The 23,765-nt window shown below is 42.6% G+C and overlaps 2 protein-coding genes and 1 long non-coding RNA gene across 4 annotated transcripts in view; 2 read left to right on the forward strand and 1 right to left on the reverse strand.

Annotated features, from left to right (window-relative positions):
• LOC138975188 (uncharacterized) overlaps positions 1–23,765 on the forward strand; it is a 214,262-nt gene that overhangs the window by 15,678 nt on the left and 174,819 nt on the right. The window lies entirely within an intron of this gene.
• LOC138975155 (uncharacterized) lies at positions 1,346–13,424 on the reverse strand. The gene is made up of 5 exons (XM_070347818.1): positions 13,291–13,424; positions 10,965–11,145; positions 9,666–9,745; positions 7,355–7,499; positions 1,346–6,740 (listed from the first exon to the last, which is right to left on the reverse strand). The coding sequence occupies exons 1-5, from the start codon at positions 13,321–13,323 to the stop codon at positions 6,328–6,330; spliced, it is 852 nt and encodes a 283-aa protein (XP_070203919.1). The 5' UTR covers positions 13,324–13,424; the 3' UTR covers positions 1,346–6,327.
• LOC138975156 (UPF0390 protein zgc136864-like) lies at positions 13,365–16,531 on the forward strand. Of its 2 annotated transcripts, none has more exons than XM_070347821.1 (4): positions 13,365–13,512; positions 13,809–13,959; positions 14,555–14,613; positions 16,390–16,531. In XM_070347821.1, the coding sequence occupies exons 2-4, from the start codon at positions 13,869–13,871 to the stop codon at positions 16,525–16,527; spliced, it is 288 nt and encodes a 95-aa protein (XP_070203922.1). In that variant the 5' UTR covers positions 13,365–13,512; positions 13,809–13,868; the 3' UTR covers positions 16,528–16,531. The 2 variants fall into 2 exon arrangements, with proteins under 2 accessions (XP_070203922.1, XP_070203921.1); XM_070347820.1 differs by having other exon boundaries at positions 13,379–13,442.

Genomic DNA, 23,765 nt, shown 5'->3' on the forward strand with positions numbered 1-23,765 from the left:
CAGAGTAAACTTAACTTGAGACTCTACTGCAAGTCTTGAAAATTCACATAAATCGAACCACGAACAATTAAAGACATCCAAACACTACAGGCACTTTAGATCAACGCATTTCACTAGAGGTGTCTGCCTAGCACTGTGTTTGACATCCGTGTCTGCTGAAATAAAAAAAATAAAAAATAAAAAAACGGATTAACAGTAGGTGACACGTTATCAGAGTGGGAGACACTAGATCTGTCTCTGTACTTACCGGGATACGGCGAAATCTCCCTTTGGTATCTTCTTTATTTACTTTTCTGGAGCTTAGAAACCGAACAACATGAAATCGTCTTCCCCGAATCGGCGAATGCAGAGGTGAGAACTGGAGAAGTGAATCTATGTATACCATAATCCTTCGCGCGACCCCTGACCTGGTCTTGACGGGCACCTGACCTGGTCTACATACCACACACGATACAAACCAGTCAACTGCTTGTACCCCTTCAAAAAAAACCACCACCCGTTTTCTTTGGATACACGCTTTAACTACACACATGCCGACACAATGTTGATCATTGCTTCAATATTTTGAAGATGGTGCTTGAAAAATAACCAGGTGAAATAAGTATTTCGGTGTTTAGTCAAATGTTAAAGTTTCTACCACAGACATACATACATACATACATACATACATTCATACATACATTCATACATACATACATACATACATACATACATACATACATACATACATACATACATACATACATACATACATACATACATACATACATACATACATACATACATACATACATACATACATACATACATACGCACGCACGCACAGACAGACAAAGTTTAGCATCGCATAGGCTACACTTACGTGAGCCAAAAATTGCTCCAGGGGCTTGCAACGTAGTACAATATATTACCTTACTGGGAGAATGCAAGTTTCCAGTACAAAGGACTTAACATTTCTTACATACTGCTTGACTAAAATCTTTACAAACATTGACTATATTCTATACAAGAAACACTTAACAAGGGTAAAAGGAGAAACAGAATCCGTTAGTCGCCTCTTACGACATGCTGGGGAGCATCGGGTAAATTCTTCCCCCTAACCCGTGGGGGGGGGGGGGGGGGGAGACACAAACACATTGATAGACATTCACACAGAGAGACAGAGAGAGACGCGGGGGGGGGGGGGGGGAGATGCAGAAATGCATTTCATGTAGCATGCATCTCTCTCTCTCTCTCTCTCTCTCTCTCTCTCTCTCTCTCTCTCTCTCACACACACACACACACACACACACACACACGCACGCACATGCACACACACACACACACACACACACTCACTCGCGCGTAATTATTCAATATACAGATTTTTTAATGCTGAAACTTAAAAGGCACAAAGTGGTCTACATTTTGGAATATTGTCATTATATGCTGCTTCCGGCGGATATTGATCAATGAGCACAAACATTTCACTAAAATTGCCTTTACACACAGAGTTAGAGTTTAATACAAATTACATGATATGTTTCAGTAGGATTCCTCGCTTGCTTGCTCTCTTTCTCTCTCTCTCTCTCTCTCTCTCTCTCTCTCTGTCTCTCTGTCTCTCTCTGTCTCTCTCTCTCTCTCTGTAGCTGTCTCTCTCTCTGTCTCTCTCTCTGTTTCACACACACACACACACACACACACAAACACACACACAAACACTTACACACACACACACAAACACACACACACACACACACACACACACACACACACACACACACATGTATGCAGGCACACGAAGTAACCCTTAGCTCTGATTAATATGAATAGCAAGAGTACTCTCGTTCGTTGAATGGACAGCTGTCATAAAACTGATTATACATCGCGCAATTTGTTTGAAGACAAGTTAATATGAGATCAACATGATCAGCAGAATTGGACAAAAATACTCAACCCTATGGCTATGTATACATGGACTTTATACATGGATATACAAAACAATAGGTACAGGATTATGTATAGAATAACTCTTCCATAAAAGAACGTATTATACCAAATTCGCAGCAGTATGTAACAAGAATAAAGACGAAATTGTTAAAAGCACACGACTTATGCTGAAAACCCCCAGATAAAACAACGGGACTTATATCAACGAATACACCAAAATCCGTACACATAGAATGCGAGCATGTAAACAGAAACAGCATCAGAATCCGTAACCCTGTCTTGAAAACTTATATGTATATAAAACACAAAAAAGTCAATTTGAAGGGGCTTATTGTCCGTCAGGTCTAAATTGCCTATATTGGACATGAATTGGTTTATACGATTCGAGTTTTTACGCCCTCACGGCTTTTGATGTATGCGTGTTTAGGTGGTATCAGCCATCTGCACTTATGGTAGAATGACCAAGATCTTTAACGTGCCATTGTGGTGACACGGGGGTGGGAGAGGGTCTGCACATAAAGTTGACCCGTGTCCGTCCCGGCCCGGATTCGAACCAGCGACCTTTCGATCACAAGTCCAGTGCTCTACCACCTGAGCTACCCGGGCCCCCCAAAAAACACATGTTATAAAGCAACATAAAAAATGCACCTGACGCCGGAAGTCTGATTTCTCTCTAACTCGCCAAGGAAAATTAAAAAGGTACAGAGGCCGAACTTCACAAATCATCATGCGCATAATAGACCCAGTGGGGTGCTCCGGATTTCAATAGGAGTTAAATTGCCGAAAGTGGGACCCGCACAGTAAAACCTCGCTTAAAGTGAAACCTCGCCTACAGTATAAAAAAAACGCTTACAGTAAAACTCCTTTTACAGTAAACCTTCGCCTACAGTAAAATTCCGCTTAAAATAAAACCTCGCTTACAGTGAAAACAAACTCGCTCAGTGTAAACTTCGTTGATTACGATGGTCAAAACAACAATGGATTCATCAGTTTTTCTGAAGCGATATGTCCTTGCTGAGAGCACAGAAGGTCATCATAATGCTTTCGCTCGCAGTTCAATATTTAAAAACACAACTCGTGTAAAACTGGTATCACACAGGAAGCCATGTAGTATTCTCTATGTATATAAGTGTCAACATTCCATAAAACTCACACCGAAAAGTCTATGCCTATAACAACAAAATGACACACCTTCTCTCCCTTCATTCACAGAAAAAACGTACTTTGTCCAGAACGACTTTTTTCTCTCCTAACAGTTGTTAACATTAGTTTAGTTCGTCGCGCTAGGGCATCACCAGAAAGATATGGTTTACATCTCCACGTGCATTACAAAACAAGAAACCAGGAATACGTACATGCGTATAAATGCGAAAGTAAATATAACACAAAAGACACACATGCTAAAACCGAGACATTCAATCGCCAAATTCACGACATGTAAACTTCCCTTAATAACATTGCCAAATAAACAGACTGCCAAACAATCAGACTGCCAAACAAACAAAAACAACAACAAAACAAAAACAGAACGTTTTATACTCTAATGTTCAATTTTTTTTCAACTAAGCCTTGGACTCTTCCATCGACAGACAAACACACATTTACACAGCGTCACTGCCATTCTCTTTCAGCGAAACTTTGGAGCTTTCCATCAACAGACAGACACACATTTACACAGCGTCACTGCCATTCTCTTTCAGAAAAACCTTGGAGCTTTCCATCAACAGACAAACACACATTTACACAGCGTCACTGCCATTCTCTTTCAGCGAAACTTTGGAGCTTTCCATCAACAGACAGACACACATTTACACAGCGTCACTGCCATTCTCTTTCAGAAAAACCTTGGAGCTTTCCATCAACAGACAAACACACATTTACACAGCGTCACTGCCAATCTCTTTCAGCGAAACTTTGGAGCTTTCCATCAACAGACAAACACACATTTACACAGCGTCACTGCCATTCTCTTTCAGCGAAACCTTGGAGCTTTCCATCAACAGACAAACACACATTTACACAGCGTCACTGCCATTCTCTTTCAGCGAAACTTTGGAGCTTTCCATCAACAGACAGACACACATTTACACAGCGTCACTGCCATTCTCTTTCAGCGAAACTTTGGAGCTTTCCATCAACAGACAGACACACATTTACACAGCGTCACTGCCATTCTCTTTCAGAAAAACCTTGGAGCTTTCCATCGACAGACAAACACACATTTACACAGCGTCACTGCCATTCTCTTTCAGCGAAACTTTGGAGCTTTCCATCAACAGACAGACACACATTTACACAGCGTCACTGCCATTCTCTTTCAGAAAAACCTGGAAGCTTTCCATCAACAGACAAACACACATTTACACAGCGTCACTGCCATTCTCTTTCAGAAAAACTTTGGAGCTTTCCATCAACAGACAGACACACATTTACACAGCGTCACTGCCATTCTCTTTCAGAAAAACCTTGGAGCTTTCCATCAACAGACAAACACACATTTACACAGCGTCACTGCCATTCTCTTTCAGCGTAACTTTAGAGCCTTCCATTGCCTTCTAAAGATCTTCTCCGTGTATTTCAGGTTGGTCTTCGATCAACAAACAAACAGGCACACTAGTTCTACAAGACAAATACAGTACCAGTTACAACAGTTCCAACAGGCACACTAGTTCTACAAGACAAATACAGTACCAGTTACAACAGTTCCAACAGGCACACTAGTTCTACAAGACAAGTACGGTACCAGTTACAACAGTTCCAACAGGCACACTAGTTCTACAAGACAAATACAGTACCAGTTACAACAGTTCCAACAGGCACACTAGTTCTACAAGACAAATACAGTACCAGTTACAACAGTTCCAACAGGCACACTAGTTCTACAAGACAAATACAGTACCAGTTACAACAGTTCCAACAGGCACACTAGTTCTACAAGACAAATACAGTACCAGTTACAACAGTTCCAACAGGCACACTAGTTCTACAAGACAAATACAGTACCAGTTACAACAGTTACAACAGGCACACTAGTTCTACAAGACAAGTACGGTACCAGTTACAACAGTTCCAACAGGCACACTAGTTCTGCAAGACAAATACAGTACCAGTTACAACAGTTACAACAGGCACACTAGTTCTACAAGACAAGTACGGTACCAGTTACAACAGTTCCAACAGGCACACTAGTTCTACAAGACAAATACAGTACCAGTTACAACAGTTCCAACAGGCACACTAGTTCTACAAGACAAATACAGTACCAGTTACAACAGTTCCAACAGGCACACTAGTTCTACAAGACAAATACAGTACCAGTTCCAACAGTTCCAACAGGCACACTAGTTCTACAAGACAAATACAGTACCAGTTACAACAGTTCCAACAGGCACACTAGTTCTACAAGACAAATACTTTACCAGTTACACAAACTCCTGTACCCTTCTATCCACGTACAAACAAACCATGCAACCACCTATCAAACATCGCAATAATTACGCAACCTTACTGCCATTCTCTTCAACAAAACATTCGACCCTTCCAGAATCTCGTTAAAGCTTTTCTCCCTGCAAAGCTGGGTGGACTTCAATCAACTACAAAAGAAAGTCAGACAGAAACAAACCATGCAACCAACCAAACAAACAAACAAACAAACAGTGCACCCATTACGCAACCTCAGTGCCAATCTCTTCAACAGAACCTTGCAGCCTATAAGGATCATCGTGAAGTTGTTCTAGGTGTTTTTCTAGATGGTCTTCAAATAATAATTTCAAAAACCAACAAACAAACACTGTACCAATTACGCAGACTCTTGGACAAAAAATTCAATCAACAAGCAAACAAATCAGTTACACAACCTCAGTTCCAGTCTCATTCGACAGAACCTTGGAGCTTATTAGGATCATCGTGAAGTTGTTCTAGGTATTTTTCAATTTCAATTTCAAAAACCAACAAACAAACACAGTACCAATCACGCAAACTCTTGGGAAAAAAATTCAGTCATCAAGCCAAAAAATCAATAAAATTATTACGCAACTTCAGTGCCATTTTCTTTTTACAGAACCTTGTAGTCTTCCAGAATGTTCTTATAGATTTTTGTCGTGCATTTCTGAATAGTCAGCAATAAACAATGACACACACAAAAAGAAACAAACAACCATACAAAAACTACACCAATTACACAAACTCTTAGACCCTTCTGTTAGCGAACAAACAAATCCTGCAACTGCCAAACAAACATAGCACAAATTACGCAAACTCTTGAACCCTTCAATCATCATACAAACAAATAGCATGTAGATACCAAACAAACAACGCGCCAAATACGCAAACTCTTTGACCTTTCAAACAAATGGTATACATTGAATTACTGAGAGAGAGAGAAAATCATCGTTTCAGTTACGCAACCTCAGTGCCAATCTCCTTCAACAAAACCTTGGAGCCTTCCAGGACCTCTTTGAAGCTCTTCTCGGTGTATTTCTGGATGGTCTCGATAAACCCAGGCAGCTTCCTCAGCCTGTTGATGTTCTCCGTACACCGACGAAGAGCTTCTGGGCCATCGGTGTTGGAGAGGTCGGCTTTGGTGACTTCCTTCTTGAGGTTGTGCTCCTCTTCAAGAACAAGTTCCAGAGAGCGGCTGACCTGGGGAGACTTGTCCAGGATGGACTTGACCTGGCGGTTAATCTTGTTGTAGAGTTCCAGGGCTTCTAACGTGTCTTCCGGTAGCCCCGTGCACTTCTCAGACACCTCCCTTGCGTCGTATTGCAGCTGTATGCAGCGCTTCTCTCTCTTCGCTGTCAGAGTCGCCCCACCTGCAATCAATAGACCATTGCAGTCTTGGGATGACACTTTCAAAGTCTACAAAAAAAATAAGAATTGACCGCTGAGGCATTGAAATCGGTGAGAAGTTGCCTTCATTGAATTCTTGCCAAACCGACTTAACAGACTTGCTATTTAAAGTATTTGACGAGTAGGGGATACACGTGCTAGATTTAACTGCAATATTTAAAACCTGACGGATGTATTCATTCATTGGAGCGACTACTGTACGAGAGATAAGACCATGCATACCGAACACACGGCCACAGCCTTGCTCTCGAAAATGGTGACAGTTTTCACCGGTGTTTGATGTTTTACTTTATCTGTCGGCAACAAACAACCACCACCAACTCAGCAGCTATCACATCTTACCGCATCTATCGGCCAGGATCCTCAAGCAGGTGGCCATGACCGGTATACAAAAGCAAGTTAAACAACTATTGCAGCTTACCGCATCTATCGGCCAGGATCTTCAAGCAGTCGGCCATGACCGGTATACAAAGCAAGTACAACAACTATCACATCTTACCGCATCTATCGGCCAGGATCCTCAAGCAGTCGGCCATGACCGGTATACAAAGCAAGTACAACAACTATCACATCTTACCGCATCTATCGGCCAGGATCCTCAAGCAGTCGGCCATGACCGGTATGCCGGACGTGTCGGCCACGAACTTGGCCTTGAAGTCGTTGACCGCCTGGCGGAGCTGTTTGAAGTGGTCGTGCTGCTCATTGTACAGTTTGGCGTGGTCCTGGCAACAGATAAAACCGTTAGCGAACATCAGCAGTCGACGTCATCAGTGAACATCAACGTCTTTAGTGAACGTCATAGAGTCAACACCATCAGTGAAAGTCATCAGTGGACGTTGTTGTTGTTTGTTTGCTTAACGCCCAGCCGACCACGAAGAGCCATATCAGGGCGGTGCTGCTTTGACATATAACGTGCGCCACACACAAGACAGAAGTCGCAGCACAGGCTTCATGTCTCACCCAGTCACATTATTCTGACACCGGACCAACCAGTCCTAGCACTAACCCCATAATGCCAGACGCCAGGCGGAGCAGCCACTAGATTGCCAATTTTAAAGTCTTAGGTAAGACCCGGCCGGGGTTCGAACCCACGACCTCCCGATCACGGGGCGGACGCCTTATCAGTGGACGTCATCAGTCGACATCATCAGTGAAAGTCATCAGAGCACGTCATCAGTCGACATCATCAGTGAACGTCATCAGTAAACGTCATCAGTCGACATCATCAGTGAACGTCATCAGTAAACGTCATCAGTCAAACATCATCAGTCAAACATCACCAGTGAACGTCATCTGTCAACGTCATCAGTCAACGTCATCATTCAACATCATCAGTCGATGTCACCAGTCAAAGTCATCAGTTAACGTCATCAGTCAATGTCATCAGTTAACGTCATGACATCAGTCGACATAACCTGTGGACGTCATTGAAACCACCAGACTTAGTTGCTGATTGCTCCCACTGACAATGACAGTGTGTGACAGTGTTTGGAAAAGCCCGGTATAAGTCGCGCAGCTTTGGTTGTCAGTGGTGAGGTTCGCGTCACGTGCTGTCAAGCATGAGGGGACTTCGTGCTGAGCTCTATCGATGCACTGTCCGTCACTCCTGTCAGCGTCAAACATGGTTACACTCAGTCGGGACTCATTAGCCTTCAACGCCACAACAACGACACAGCTGGGACAGTAGAACCCCCCTTTTAAGACCTCCAAACTTCTGAGAAAATCAGGTCTTAACGAGTTTTAAAATGGGGGCATATTTACTAAGGTTAATGCCTGTCTTAATTGAGCCCGGTGTTGACTTCGCCAAGACTTTGCTAAGTCTTTTTACAGAACATTCAGTGCCAAAGTCTTTTTACAGAACATTCAGTGCCAAAGTCTTTTTACAGAACATTCAGTGCCAAAGCTTCGCGAAGTGATCTTCGCCAAATTAATGACAGGCTTTATAAACAAAAAACCTGAGAGAGAAAAAAGTCTTCATAAGGAGTCTTTCATTGGGGAATATCACAATGAGTTCCACTGTGTCCCGTATTTGTTTCAACTTGACAGGGGCCTTTTCAACAATGGGAAAGACAGAGGGAGGCCCGTCATCAACTTTCCGTCCAAGGACAACTAGAGGGCTAAATCGGCAACGATATTGCCGGATCAGTGACGGTTGATGACAACAGCTGTATAATTATACCAGACGGCTGAGGCATGGATCTAGGGGGGTCCTTGGTTCCGGTAGCCCCCCATCCCACCACTCCAAACCACTTAGTCGGCAAATGTACCTTTTTCTCAAGGTGAGACCGAAAATAGGATGGGGGGGGGGGAGGTGGGGGGGTTACAGGGGTTCCGGAACCCCCCCCCCCCCCCCCCCCGCTGTCAAAAAAATGTAAAAAAATGAATACTAACTTTAAAAGAAATAATGAGTGGCTGCTGACACCAGTTGATCATGTTTAAAATCAAGGATAAGCCATACATTTTTCATAAAATAGCTAAAACTCTTCAGCGTCTGGGGGGCAAAGACCCCCCAACGGGGCCTTGCCCATGTACCCCCGCAAGGGGTCTACCTCTGGACCCCAGGTTGTAACCTCCCCCCCCCCCCCCCCCCCGCCCCCCTCTGGCTTAACTGCTCCGCCCTTGCAGCCCCCAATACCCTTGCCTCATTTTGGTTGCCACCTCCCTCTAACACACTAGTTCCAACCCTGCAGCTCCTTTGGAACAAAATAAAAATTTCACTTCCGATTTTAATCTTTAGCTTGCAGTAGGTCAGCTTTACAAATAATGCAACTAGTAACACACACACACACACACACACACACACACACACACACATATACACACATACACAAACACACACACACACACACACAAACACACATATTGACTGATTGATTGATTGATTTTACCTGGAATGTCTTGTTGAGAGCGGCCAGTTGGGCAGGGAGCTGATGGAGGCTGACAGGTGCCACGTGATCCAGTGACGTCACTGCAATACCAATCGTACAGAAACAGTATAATTAACGAGGGTAGGAGCGATGTGTAAGGAAAAAGATAGAAAACTCGAATGAATTCGCTGTCTTTACATCATACGAGTATTTGTTACTTATTAGCTGATCCCATTTAAAAGGTTTTTCCTTTAAAAATAATTCCTCCAATCAGCGGAAAAGAAGTAACGATTTGCTTTTGACATAGATCAAATTAAAAAAAACCTCTAAGACAATAGTAAAAACAACACAAACAAAGTGACAATAACCACCACTACACCGACAAGAACAAGAAGAAAGACAAGGTTAAACAAAGCAAAAAAGGTGTCTACTGACGCTCACTCTCATTTTACACACACACACACACACACACACACACACACACACACACACACACACACACACATAAACGCACAGTCACACATATACACGTACACACACACATAAACACACTATGTGTGTGTGTGTATTATGGAACGCCAGATACAGGGCCGGACCCAGGGGGGGGGGGTTCCAGGGGTTCCGGAACCCCACCCCTGGAAAAAGCATGTACCTTGCTTTGAGTGTTGTTTTTTTTTACCAGTTTTAGCACCAAAACAATGCTGCTCTTAACCCTCAAAACAAGGCCCAGAATGCACCAGATTGCACAGATTTTAACCGTTTTTCAAACAATTTTCGGGGGAGCATGCCCCCGGACCCCCCTAGTTCAAGCAGGCGCGCGCTTGTGGCTTCGCCATTTCGCTGATTTGCCCCCCCAAAAAAGGAGGAACCCCCCCCCCCCCCTTACAACTCATTTGGTCCGGCCCTGAGATACGCAATGTCCCCGCGGAATTCCGGCCGGAATTCCGCGCGGACTTCTGAGCTTTTCTCGTCGTTGATTGGTCAGAAATTCCGCCCGAACTTTTAATGTCCGCGTCGCCCTTGATTTCAAAGCAATTACATATGAGTGTCCAGTAAATTCCCATTCCATGTTTTTAGTGAGTACAGAATAGCTCGAAAGCCGGAATTGCGCGAGGACAATAAAAGTTCGGCCGGAATTTTTGACCAATCAACGACGAAAAGGCTCAAAAGTCCGCGCGGAATCCCAGCCGGAATTCCGCGGGGACATTGCGTATCTTGCGTTCGATACGAGCGCGCATGTGCCGCACCCCCCCCCCCCCCTTCCCCACCACTCATACACACATCCAAATATCATTTAGGCCTCAATAAACATTAACTGACCAAAATCCTGTTCTTTCAAAGCTTCGGGTCTGTGTTGACGAGCAGAGGGGGGCGGAGGCTGGGTGACAGCTGATTGTGACGTCGTAGATGACGTTTTGACGTATGACGGCACGTGCTGTGACGTCACTGGTTTGTTCTGTCCCCCAGTCAGTAGTGGGGTTCTGTGAGTCGGTTCATCATTCTGTGAGGACGAACATAATTATGTTTATTTGAGACTGATGCAACGATATACAGAAAAACCGGCTGAAGTCAAATCATTGTCAGGCGTTTTCGGGTTCGAACCGGTATTCTTCCTGCATCAGACGGTGTTTGAGTTAATATTAGTTGTCAATGAGTGAATAGCCTACTCAATCGTGCTTTTGGTGAGTCAAACTTTTCTACGTGACATTACTGACGGGCCAGTCACTAGCGAAGAGTGTCAGTGACGTCACGTGACATAGAACACGTGTAGAAAACTTGCCTCAGTTAATTAAAGCAAATGTATTCATGACCCACATAAACCCGACAAAGTTATTTTCGGAGTTCGTCTAATCCGTAGCCGCGATGAAGGGAAACACCATACCGGCCACCGGTACAAGCATGACAAGGAGCGTACCATCTCAGCATGTTTTCTTGACTGATGAAGGGAAACACCGTACTACCGGTACAATCATGACAAGGGGCGTACCATCTTAGCATGTTTTCTTGATGAAGAGAAACATCATACTACCGGTACAATCATGACAAGGAGCGTACCATCTCAGCATGTTTTCTTGATACTACCGGTATAATCATGACAAGGGGCGTACCATCTCAGCATGTTTTCTTGATGAAGGGAAACTCCGTACTACCGGTACAATCATGACAAGGAGCGTACCATCTCAGCATGTTTTCTTCAGTGGTGAAGGGAAACACCATACTACCGGTACAATCATGACAAGGAGCGTACCATCCGGCTCAGCATGTTTTCTTGGTGAAGGGAAACACCATACTACCGGTACAAGCATGACAAGGAGCGTACCATCTCAGCATGTTTTCTTGACTGATGAAGGGAAACACCGTACTACCGGTACAATCATGACAAGGAGCGTACCATCTCAGCATGTTTTCTTCAGTGGTGAAGGGAAACACCATACTACCGGTACAATCATGACAAGGGGCGTACCATCTCAGCATGTTTTCTTCAGTGGTGAAGGGAAACACCATACTACCGGTACAATCATGACAAGGGGCGTACCATCTTAGCATGTTTTCTTGATGAAGAGAAACATCATACTACCGGTACAATCATGACAAGGGGCGTACCATCTCAGCATGTTTTCTTGATGAAGGGAAACTTCATACTACCGGCACAATCATGACAAGGAGCGTACCATCTCGGCATGTTTTCTTTACTGCTTATAGCCTCGGACAGTTTTGACAGATCCCAGAGCACCACTACAGGTGAATAATGATACAGATCGCCTTTGTTCTCTCAAATAAAAAATATGAAGTTATATAGGAGTCTGGAGCTATGTGTGTGTGTGTGCGTGTGTGTCAGTGTGTGTGTGTGTGTGTGTGTGCGTGTGTACGCCGGGTGTGTGTGTGTGTGTACGTACGTGTGCGTGTGTGTGTGCGTGTGTACGCCGGGTGTGTGTGTGTGTGTACGTACGTGTGCGTGTGTGTGTGTTTGTGTGTGTGTGTCTGTCTGTCTGTTCACCTGCCTGTATGATCAGTGACGGGTCGCGAAATGGAGCACCACTTGCACTTGTCTTTCAGGCGAGAAAGCGACCAAGGGAGGCAACTGCTCTTAAACCCTTCGACTCACTCAGTAAATGCGGAAGAGTTGCTGTTTGAAATGCTTGACACATAATAACTGTCAGACATACCACATGTTACAGGATCGTGTAAGTTTGGGTCAAACATAAATTTATCATTTACACGCTACAATAAAAGCTGAATTGTCGAGAACGCTATGCCGCGAATGACTTGACTCAATCGCGACCCGCTGCAGCCGGGCTCGTCACTGAGTTACTTCGGCGATAAAACTGAAAGTAGATCCAACGTGTTGTTGTATTTTCGCTGCAGAACGTTTACCAAAACGATCAAGTTTGATAATGGATACCCAAACCGTCTAGATTAGTTCCAATATGTGTACGTAACCGCAATCTTGCTTGAGCTTTGTTGAGGGTGTACAACACTTAGAATGGATTACTTCCCTTGATAAGTCACAAGACTCGTCCCGAGACCTACTGTGTGTCGATCATGTTTGGTTTTTCAAAAATCAATCAAATGTTTGGAGACGTAAACCGTGGAAACTACATGGCCTTATAACCAATATATTTGATATAAAAGGAAAGCTCCTCACCGATTCGCAGAAGCAGGAGCAGAGAGCCCCCATGTTTACAGCTCGACAGTAACTCGTGTCGTCTGCATTGAACTCTCAATGACCTCGACCTTAACACGAGAGCATGATTCAACCAGGATGTTTTCCCTCAACAGCGCAGTTCACATGTTGTGGTGGGGACTACTGTGGTCGGGTTGAGAAGAAAGTCTTGTTGAGTACTTTCAAAATGAAATATTTCCTTGGGTAAATCAGAAATTATGATATAGGCTAGCTTTTGCCAAACTGGCAAAATAAATTCAGACTTCTTTCGCTTACATCACGTATCGCGGATGTATCGTACTGCCTATCCATGCTACCGCATTTTCTCTAATGCTTTGGTTAGCCCAATTCTTTGAAATGTACACGAGTTTCCTCCTCTTTCTCTTTTTTAATCATAACGTCGTCAAACAGCTTTTATGTCATTGTTTTCTTCAGCTTTGAAAAAGAAATCGTCTGCTAGGTAAGGGAGATAACACTTATTCAATTGAAATTTGTGTTAGAGTGGCTGTCCTTGCCACAACCGGAAGTAAACAAAAGTATCATAATCCACGCGAAGAACCATGCCTCAAGGAAAGACGAAGATAAAGGTTCAGCTCCCAAAAGGGGTAAAACAGAAACAAAAGCAACAGAAGAAGCAAGTATTACGGAAAGGTAAGTTTCTGCTTTTCTGTTTAATGCAATCGACTCACGAAATCAAGTATCACGCGAAGCAGCACGCTTCAGCAGGTGATCTTCATGATCTTGGAAAATGTGTAACTTACTCAAGTTACTGTAAATTGAATGACTAGGAGTATGAGTATGCCATCGACACCATTTCGGTCTATTGCTTATTCCCTGTGAGTGCAAGTAGCCATGTGCTCTTTTGACATTTTCTAGCTCTTCGATTCACCTCTTAGTGAAGTCTGACTGAAACTGAAAGAAGTGTTGGTTAATAAAAACTAAAATTAACATTTACAATTACAAAGTCCCCAAATTCAAGGAATACGTTGCAAGCTAGGTACTAAACTTTATAGACAGAGAGAACTGTTGAAGTGGATTGAAACTGAGGCAAAATTCTGTTGAAAAACTAAAGTTTTGACCATGAAATGTGATTAATGCTGTAAAGTTATTTGCATGTAATGATGCATTGGAACAAAACTTAATCAAGTTATTGGTGGACTGTTGACACACAATGTTAGAGCTTGGAATATGATATCGAATAATTATGGTCTATTGTGATTGTGAATTTGTCAATGCTCCTTTGCAGGACCCACAACCATTGCCCCAAAGAAAGCCAGGCTGGTCGAAGCGGCAAAATGGAAACAGGTAAACTGTGTGTCTAACTGCCCTCATCAGTGATTAGGCCACAAAAAAAGTAGGTGTGGTTACGGTAACATAGCCAAAAAAAATAGGGTAGGAAGGTAGGCAATCACTTTTTTTTAAAACTTTTTTTTCTAATGTGTACAAATTAAACCTACTTGACAGGGAAATAAGTGTGCGACTCGAGCGCTTTTGCTTTCATTGCGTTTTCTGCACTCGTTTTCTTGGGGTTTTTTGGTGTTTTTTTGACAAATGTAATAAAAAGTTATAGGGTCGGCCCCTAAAAATAGGGTAGGTCGGGTTACGGTAACCACACCTATTTTTTTTTTTAGGCCTTAGTCAAAATTGAGGTTTCCCCTTTTGCGTACAGTGGACCCCCCCCCCCCCCCCCCCCCTCTTATAAGACGCCTCAATTTCAGACCCCCCACTTTTTAAGACGTTTCTTGTTCTGTTCAGGCCAAAAAGAAAAATATGTCTGTTTCCGGTAACCCGACCGACCCTATTTTTAAGCGCCGACCCTACAGTTTTTTTTCGCTTTTCGCACCCACAAAATTTTAAAAAATAAAAATAAATATGAAGTCAAGTATACTTTATTTAGTTTCAATATATCCAGGTCAAAAACATGTGCTAAATGATTGTAAGTAAACTAAGGAAGCGTTTAAAAAATTTTTTAAAAAACACGTAAAAAGACGTTAACAAAACATAAGAAAAAGGTTTTTAAAAAAAATATTAACATATGACAAAATAAAAAATAAACGACCGACAGACCCTATTTTTTTCGGCGATGTTACCGGAAACAGACATATTTTTCTTTTTGGCCTCATAGACTCTGTAAGTGTAATTGGAAAACTGTAAAATCACCTCCAATGTAAGCCTCTCGCCCTTTAAAGACCCTGTTTTGTTGGATGTTTGGAGGTCTTAATATACATGTGGGTTCCACTGTACTTGAATGCTGAATATTTTGTGAGTCTTGGGATTGAAGGTACATTGCTCAGCTGTGAGATTATCACTTATTATTCTCATTCCAGAGAACCATTGGGCTGGGTGGCAGAGTGGTAACGCACTTACTCTTGGAAGCGAGAGGTCGCGAGTTCGACCCTGGGTCAGGGCGTTAGCAATTTTCTCCCCCCTTTCCTAACCTAGGTGGTGGATTCAAGTGTTAGTCTTTCGGATGAGACGAAAAACCGAGGTCCATTTGTGTACACTACATTGGGGTGTGCACGTTAAAGATCCCACGATTGACAAAAGGGTCTTTCCTGGCAAAATTGTATAGGCATAGATAAAAATGTCCACCAAAATACCCATGTGACTTGGAATAATAGGCCGTGAAAAGTAGGATATGCGCCGAAATGGCTGCGATCTGCTGGCCGATGTGAATGCGTGATGTATTGTGTAAAAAAATTCCATCTCACACGGCATAAATAAGTCCCTGCGCCTTGAATATGTGCGCGATATAAATTGCATAAAAAAAAATTACAAAATAAATAAATCCCTGCGCTTAGAACTGTACCCATGGAATACGCGCGATATAAGCCTCATATTGATTGATTGACCATTGTACTGTTGTGCAGTGGAACCCCCCTTTTAAGACCCCCAATTTAAGACTTCCTGTCTTTGAAGACCCTCTTTTCTCAGACTTTCTGTTCATAATCATAGCCTTTGTATATTTACCTCTATTTTAAGACTCCCTCCTTTTTAAGACCTGATTTTCTCAGATATCTGGAGGTCTTAAAAGGGGGGTTCCACTGTATTGTATGTAACAGCGTTTGTTCTTGGTTTCAGGGCTTGAGTCGTCAGCTGCATGCAAGCATAGAGGAGAAGGCTGTGTCTCGCGCCACAAGCTCAGAAGCCACGTCACTCAGACTACTCAAGGTCTCGACTTCTTCCGGGTCCAAGGCCAAATCCAATAAAAAGAAATAGAACATGAGTGTGTTCATGCTGATTTCTTTATTGTCTGAGAGAGAGAGAGAGAGAGAGAGAGAGAGAGAGAGAGAGAGAGAGAGAGAGAGAGAGAGAGAGAGAGAGAGAGAGAGAGAGTGTGTGTGTGCAGGGATGGCCGAATCTATAAAAAAAAAAATAATTAAATCGCCCACCGAGCGAGTAACTTCATGAAAGTCACTAGCCAACCAGAAATTTCACTAGCCCGGTATATATATATATATACTAAACATAAACATGATGACTGTCAGATTTCTTTGCACACTAGCGGTGGTATGACAGACACTAAACTGTGGTCAGCGATGCAGACTTTCCTGTGCCTACTTGTCTTGCTATTTTGCAATGTTCTTCATGCATGTTGGTTATTTGCAGTGTTTATATGACTTTGAAAACCAATAGTTCAATCACAAGTTTTGCACTTGACAAGAATTTTCACTGGCCAGCCGGGCGAGTTGGAAGACAGTTTCCACTAGCCCGGCGGATTTTTTACTCGCCCCTGTCGACCGGACAGGTGATTTAGCCAAGTCAAGTCAAGTCAAGTCAAGTTTTATTCCAATAAAACCCCGTGAGGGTACATGGAAAATTAAAAAACACAATAAAAACACATTTCATTCAACACCAAATAAAAGGAACTAAAACAAAAAGAAATCAGACTATGTACAGAAAAGGGAGTTGAGGGGTGAGGGAGAGCAAAAACAATACAAGAAACAATTCAACAATAATAATAATAAATAATAATAACAATAATAATACTAATACTACTAATAAGAAAAGGCACCCGTTTAATGAACCAAAAGAAGAGATGGTTCTACCAACAAAATAGATGCTTTCACCAAAAGAAAAGATGGCTTGAGTGACAAAGAATTAAAGTACCAAAAAAATTCTGATCCGCCAAAAGAATTGCTGTCTGAACAAAAAATAAAATAAAGTGGCAAAAGCAAATATACTCAGGCAAAAGAAAATATAATCACGCAAAAGATTGACTACTTCAGGCAAAAAAAAATATAGTTTCAACAAAAGAAATGGATAGTCATTCTCCAACACAGTGAAACACTTTGAGAGAGAGGCTGGAAATGTCAAGATTTCTCGGAGTTGTTGAGAATGACATTGTAAAGAACTGGTATATGGAACGAGCACCCGCAGAGCACACCGAGATTGCCGAAGCACCACATCGCACACTGAAAATGTCGTGGGATCTTCAACCCTGGAAAAGGAGCTCAAGACTGCCATCCGAGAGACCGAAGAAAAGGTTGAATCATCGTCCTGGGCTGACTTCGAGGAGTATGCCACATGTCGGAGGTCGGTGTGGAAGATTACGATCGACGAAAACAATCAGTTTTTCTGCAACTGTCCGGAGTTCCTCAAGTGCTACGTGTGTCATCATTCCATGGGCATGGAGGTGACCAACCCCCCTGCCCAGGCCAAGACCATCCCAATCGGCCAGAAGCGAAAGCGCGGTCGCCCAAAGCAGCTGCTGTCGAGACCAGCGCTTATCAGGCAGTGAACACACTGATCTTGACTGCTCTGTACACTGATTTTATCATTTTCATTTAACTTTCTTTGGACGTACAATTATGATTATGATATGGAGTGACACTATTTTGTCTCTGAAAGTACACTAAACTTTATATTTTTTGCTGACAGTGGCTATTTTGTTGTTGAAATAATTCGTTTTTTTTTTTTTAGAATTCTTTTGCAAGTCTCATTTCTTTTTTTGGTAGAATCAATCGGTTTTTTTGCTAGAAGCATCTATTTTGTGGGTGGAAACATCCGATTTTTTGTTGGAATATCTTTTGCTAACTAAGCAATTCTTTTGGTGAAAGCATCTATTCTTTTGGTGATTTAATTTATTGCCATATTAAAACACTACAAGTGCAAAGTGATTACATACATTTCTTTACTATGGGAAATGGGGGGAAGGGAGAGGGGGGGGGGGGGTGATGGGTGGGTTAACATAAGGACAAAAATACTATTACAAACAACACAAAACAGATAGCGGAGTATAAAGCTAAAAGAGAATTAAATTTTACTCGCTTCTCAAACAGTCCATGACAAGTGTCATGAACTTTGCGAGTTTTAGCAATACACCCTTTTTTGTAGTGGAAAAAAGCTCTCTGAATTTAACTGAATTGGGGCGGGCATAATAATAGCACCGTAACACCGTAGCTATCCCTGGGGTGTATGTGTGGGTGTGTGTGTGAATACATCTCATGTTTTAGAGATAACTAGGATTGACTAAACTGTCTGGTACACAAATTTGAAATGGACCATATCATGATTTTGAATGAAATATATATTTGTTAAACATGAAAACAGCATTTGCTGTTACAGTCGAAAGACTTTTTTTCTTGTATAATTCCTTACTTTGTCCATAATAGAACATACACGCACAAAAAGCACTGAAAACCATTTTCTTCAAACGCTAGATTGCTTCTCAATTCATGAATTAATTGAATGCAAGGATGGTATTTCTTTTTGTTTTGTTTTATAATTGTGCATCATCACCTGAGTCAGTCATGGGTTGTGTCCCTTGGTCTATGTGCTCTCTCTATATATATTATAATATATCAGGCATGGGAATTGTCCGCCGAAAGGCAAATTTCTGCCGAATTGTTTTTCTGTTCCGCGGAAAAAGCAGAAGTTTCCGCCGAAAACAATATGGGGGAGGCAAAAATGGTTCTAAAAACTGAATTAAATGGCAAACTTGGAGCTAAGATGACACCAAATTGCACCATTTGGGTTTGGAGAGAACTAAATTCCGGGGGGGCATGCCCCCGGACCCCCCTTGTAAGGCTAGGTGCGTCGCGCGGTCGACTTTGTTATTACTTTCAAATTTTCAGCCTTTTTTACAATGTTTAATTCCCATGCCTATCTCTTGCCTATCTCTTGCCTGTCTCTCTAAGATAAAAGTTATGACAGTGTGACAGACGGTGGATGAGGAGAGTAATCTTCAATGTGAACTGCATACCAGCAACTTAGGCTGCAGTTTTCTAACTCTTGAGTGTTCAGACCTGAACAAATATCAGAGTACATTGGAACTCCCCGCGACGGGCGTGGTGGTAAGACGTCGGCCTCCTAATCGGGAGGTCGTGAGTTTGAATCCCGGTCGCTGCCGCCTGGTGGGTTAAGAGTGGAGATTTTTCCGATCTTCCAGGTTAACTAATGTGCAGACCTGCTAGTGACTTATCCCCCTTCGTGTGTACACGCAAGCACAAGGCCAAGTGCGCACGGAAAAGATCCTGTAATCCATGTCAGAGTTCGGTGGGTTATAGAAACACGAAAATACCCAGCATGCCTCCCCCGAAATCGGCGTATGCTGCCTGAATGGCAGGGTAAAAACGGTCATACACGTAAAAATCCACTCATGATCTAAACAACGAAGTGACTGTGGTAATAACTCCACTCATGATAATAACATGAGTGAACGCGGGAGTCTAAGCCCATGAACGAGGAAGAAGAAGTGGAACCCCCCTTTTAAGACCCACTCCTTATTAAGACCTCGTTTTCTGACTTTCTGTTCTTAACCTCTTTAACCTTCACCGTGGGTCGTGGACGACCGTGAGCCTCACAAGATCGTCAATCTCTAAAACTATTTGGAGTTTTTGATTGAGACTTCATGTAATCTCCAATCACCATACCATTGCCCAACTTTTAAAAGTTTATCTTTGTAAACCAAAAAATAAATGATGGCATAATTTGATCTACACAGTCCAGATGATGTGGGTCGTCCACGACCCATATGGAATTACGTAAGGAATGACGTTGTTTATCCTTATTCGGATAACATGGGTCCTGTACGACCCACGCTCTGCAAAGAGGCTGTAAAGAGTTTATCCCTATTCGGATGGCGTGGGTCGTGTACGACCCATTCTTTTTATGCTGAATCCTTCTTCAGAAAGTATGGATGGTACACGACCCACATCATCCAGACTGTGTAGTCCAACGCGTGATCCGGTGAAGGTTTAAATTACCCCCATTTTAAGACGATCCCTCCTTTTTAAATACAATAACAATAACAATAACAGCACTTTATTGTCCATTAAAATATTACATAACAAGAAGGGCAAAGCCCATACGACTCACATGCTTTACACATTTTTCCTACCAAAATACATGTGACCTTGACCCAAGGTCAAGGTCATCCAAGGTCATGCAACACAAAGCTGTTAATTCAAGACATAGGAAGTACAATGGTGCTTATTGGCTCTTTCTACCATGAGATATGGTCACTTTTAGTGGTTCACTACCTTATTTTGGTCACATTTCATAAGGGTCAAAGTGACCTTGACCTTGATCATATGTGACCAAATGTGTCTCATGATGAAAGCATAACATGTGCCCCACATAATTTTTAAGTTTGAAACAGTTATCTTCCATAGTTCAGGGTCAAGGTCACTTCAAAATATGTATACAATCCAACTTTGAAGAGCTCCTGTGACCTTGACCTTGAAGCAAGGTAAACCAAACTGGTATCAAAAGATGGGGCTTACTTTGCCCTATATATCATATATAGGTGAGGTATTGAATCTCAAAAACTTCAGAGAAAATGGGAAAAATGTGAAAAATAGCTGTTTTTTAGGCAACATTTATGGCCCCTGCGACCTTGACCTTGAAGCAAGGTCAAGATGCTATGTATGTTTTTTGGGGCCTTGTCATCATACACCATCTTGCCAAATTTGGTACTGATAGACTGAATAGTGTCCAAGAAATATCCAACGTTAAAGTTTTCCGGACGGACGGACGGACGGACGGACGGACGGACGGACGGACGACTCGGGTGAGTACATAGACTCACTTTTGCTTCGCATGTGAGTCAAAAATGGAAATTTTTCTTCGGCACACCCTGCCTGCCTGTAAACGATTATAACAACAATTGTATAGGACGACACACATAAAACATAAAACATAAAAGGGATACAATCAAATATGATATTGCACTATTTTTGGAGGTCTTAAAAGGGGGGTTCCACTGTAGGTTGTTCTGTGCGGTGTTGCTGGTTGTTCTGTGCGGTGTTGCTGGTTGTTCTGTGCGGTGTTGCTGGTTGTTCTGTGCGGTGTTGCTGGTTGTTCTGTGCGGTGTTGCTGGTTGTTCTGTGCGGTGTTGCTGGTTGTTCTGTGCGGTGTTGCTGGTTGTTCTGTGCGGTGTTCCTGGTTGTTCTGTGCGGTGTTGCTTCATGGCATAATGGACGAATTCCAAAAATAACTCCTTCTGGTTTGTATATATATGTGTGGGAGCACGTGTTTACGATACTCCCCTCGCTAGTGATTGGCCCCTCCAATGTTTGGCAGAAGTTTCGCAAGAAAAGGTCACTCTTCCACAACTGTCCGCCCTTACAAACCCGACGGAGTCATTTCCAAACATCGTCTGACACTGAGGATCCGAACTCAAGCATAATTGCACACACACACACACACACACACACACACATAAATAAGACCACTAGAACTTGAATTGCTAAAAATGCACATTGTTGACAGAAGACAAAAACAGGCATATATATATACATTTTCTGTACAAGTGTTGTACAGAAAATGTATCATGCAGTTTCATGGTTTACATAGTAAATCAGAGGCAAGAACTTTAAACATGAATGTCTATTTGTTTACTGATGGAAATAAAACATCTGCGTCTACTTCAACCTTTGTGTGTTCAACAATTTATCCGCTTCCTCTTGTAAGTTGTATACACTCAGATTCACAAGTCTTTGGGGTAAACGATTCAAGAACGATAAAGATTTAAATAGTGAATACTACACAGGGTGACATGTCTGGCAAACTTCAACCAAACATTCTGAATCAATTCTTGCATCTGGCATCTAATTTCAAGAAGGTCTACACTACAAGAATACAAACAACACAAACACGCACATGAAATACATCACTGTGTGAGACACAGCCTAGCTGGAGACAAGCACCTTGACACGCCATACACACATTTAAAGAAAACAAATAAAGACAAGAAGAGCAAACGCTCGATCGAGTCACTTTCGCAGTTCTGAATATTATATGAGGCATCAGATGGACAGGAAGAAATTGCTATTCACAACACAATGAGTCACGTTCACATAAAATTTGAGCCCGGTCACTTTTATAGTTTCCGAGAAAAGCCCAACGTTAAGTTGTGTGTTGCCGAACAGAAAAGGCTAGTTATCTCCCTTGTTTTTCTGATAACGTTCGTAAAAGGCTACAGATGTAAATACTTTGATGTAAAGAATAATCCTACAAAGTTTCAATCACATCCGATGAACTTTGTCAAAGATATAAAATGTCTAATTTTTCCTTTGACGCTGACCTGTGACCTTGAAAAAGGTCAAAGGTCAACGAAACCATCGTTAAAGTGTAGAGGTCATTGGAGGTCACGACTAAACAAAATATGAGCCCGATCGCTTTGATAGTTTCCGAGAAAAGTCCAACGTTAAGGTGGTGTCTACGGACGGCCGGCCGGACGGCCGGCCGGACGGCCGGCCGGCCGGACAGACTAACACTGACCGATTACATAGAGTCACTTTTTCTCAAGTGACTCAAAAAATGGGTCACACACACACCCCCCTGAACTATACATGATGTTTCTTGATCAGTGACTGGTCTAGACATGAAAATGTTAAAACTATTGTCACAACCCCCTCTACCCCTTGCATCTCTTTATAAGTTTTAGGGACACAGCTGCACCAAAACATAAATACATTGTCAAATTTGTATTGGCACCTGAAGTCAGTGATGAACACTCACAGAGTGCAGTGACAGCGTTTCATCCCAGTCAAACTCAATGACAGTGTTACATCCCAGTCAAACTCAGTGACAGTGTTTCATCCCAGTCAGTCAGTGACAGTGTTTCATCCCAGTCAGTCAGTGACAGTGTTTCATCCCAGTCAGTCAGTGACAGTGTTTCATCCCAGTCAGTCAGTGTTTCATCCCAGTCAGTCAGTGACAGTGTTTCATCCCAGTCAGTCAGTGACAGTGTTTCATCCCAGTCAGTCAGTGACAGTGTTTCATCCCAGTCAGTCAGTGACAGTGTTTCATCCCAGTCAGTCAGTGACAGTGTTACATCCCAGTCAGTCAGTGACAGTGTTTCATCCCAGTCAGTCAGTGACAGAGTTTCATCCCAGCCAGTCAGTGACAGTGTTTCATCCCAGTCAGTCAGTGACAGTGTTTCATCCCAGTCAGTGTTTCATCCCAGTCAGTCAGTGAGTGTTTCATCCCAGTCAGTCAGTGTTTCATCC

This window comes from Littorina saxatilis, linkage group LG9 (assembly GCF_037325665.1).
Source record: "Littorina saxatilis isolate snail1 linkage group LG9, US_GU_Lsax_2.0, whole genome shotgun sequence".
NCBI lineage: Eukaryota > Metazoa > Mollusca > Gastropoda > Littorinimorpha > Littorinidae > Littorina > Littorina saxatilis.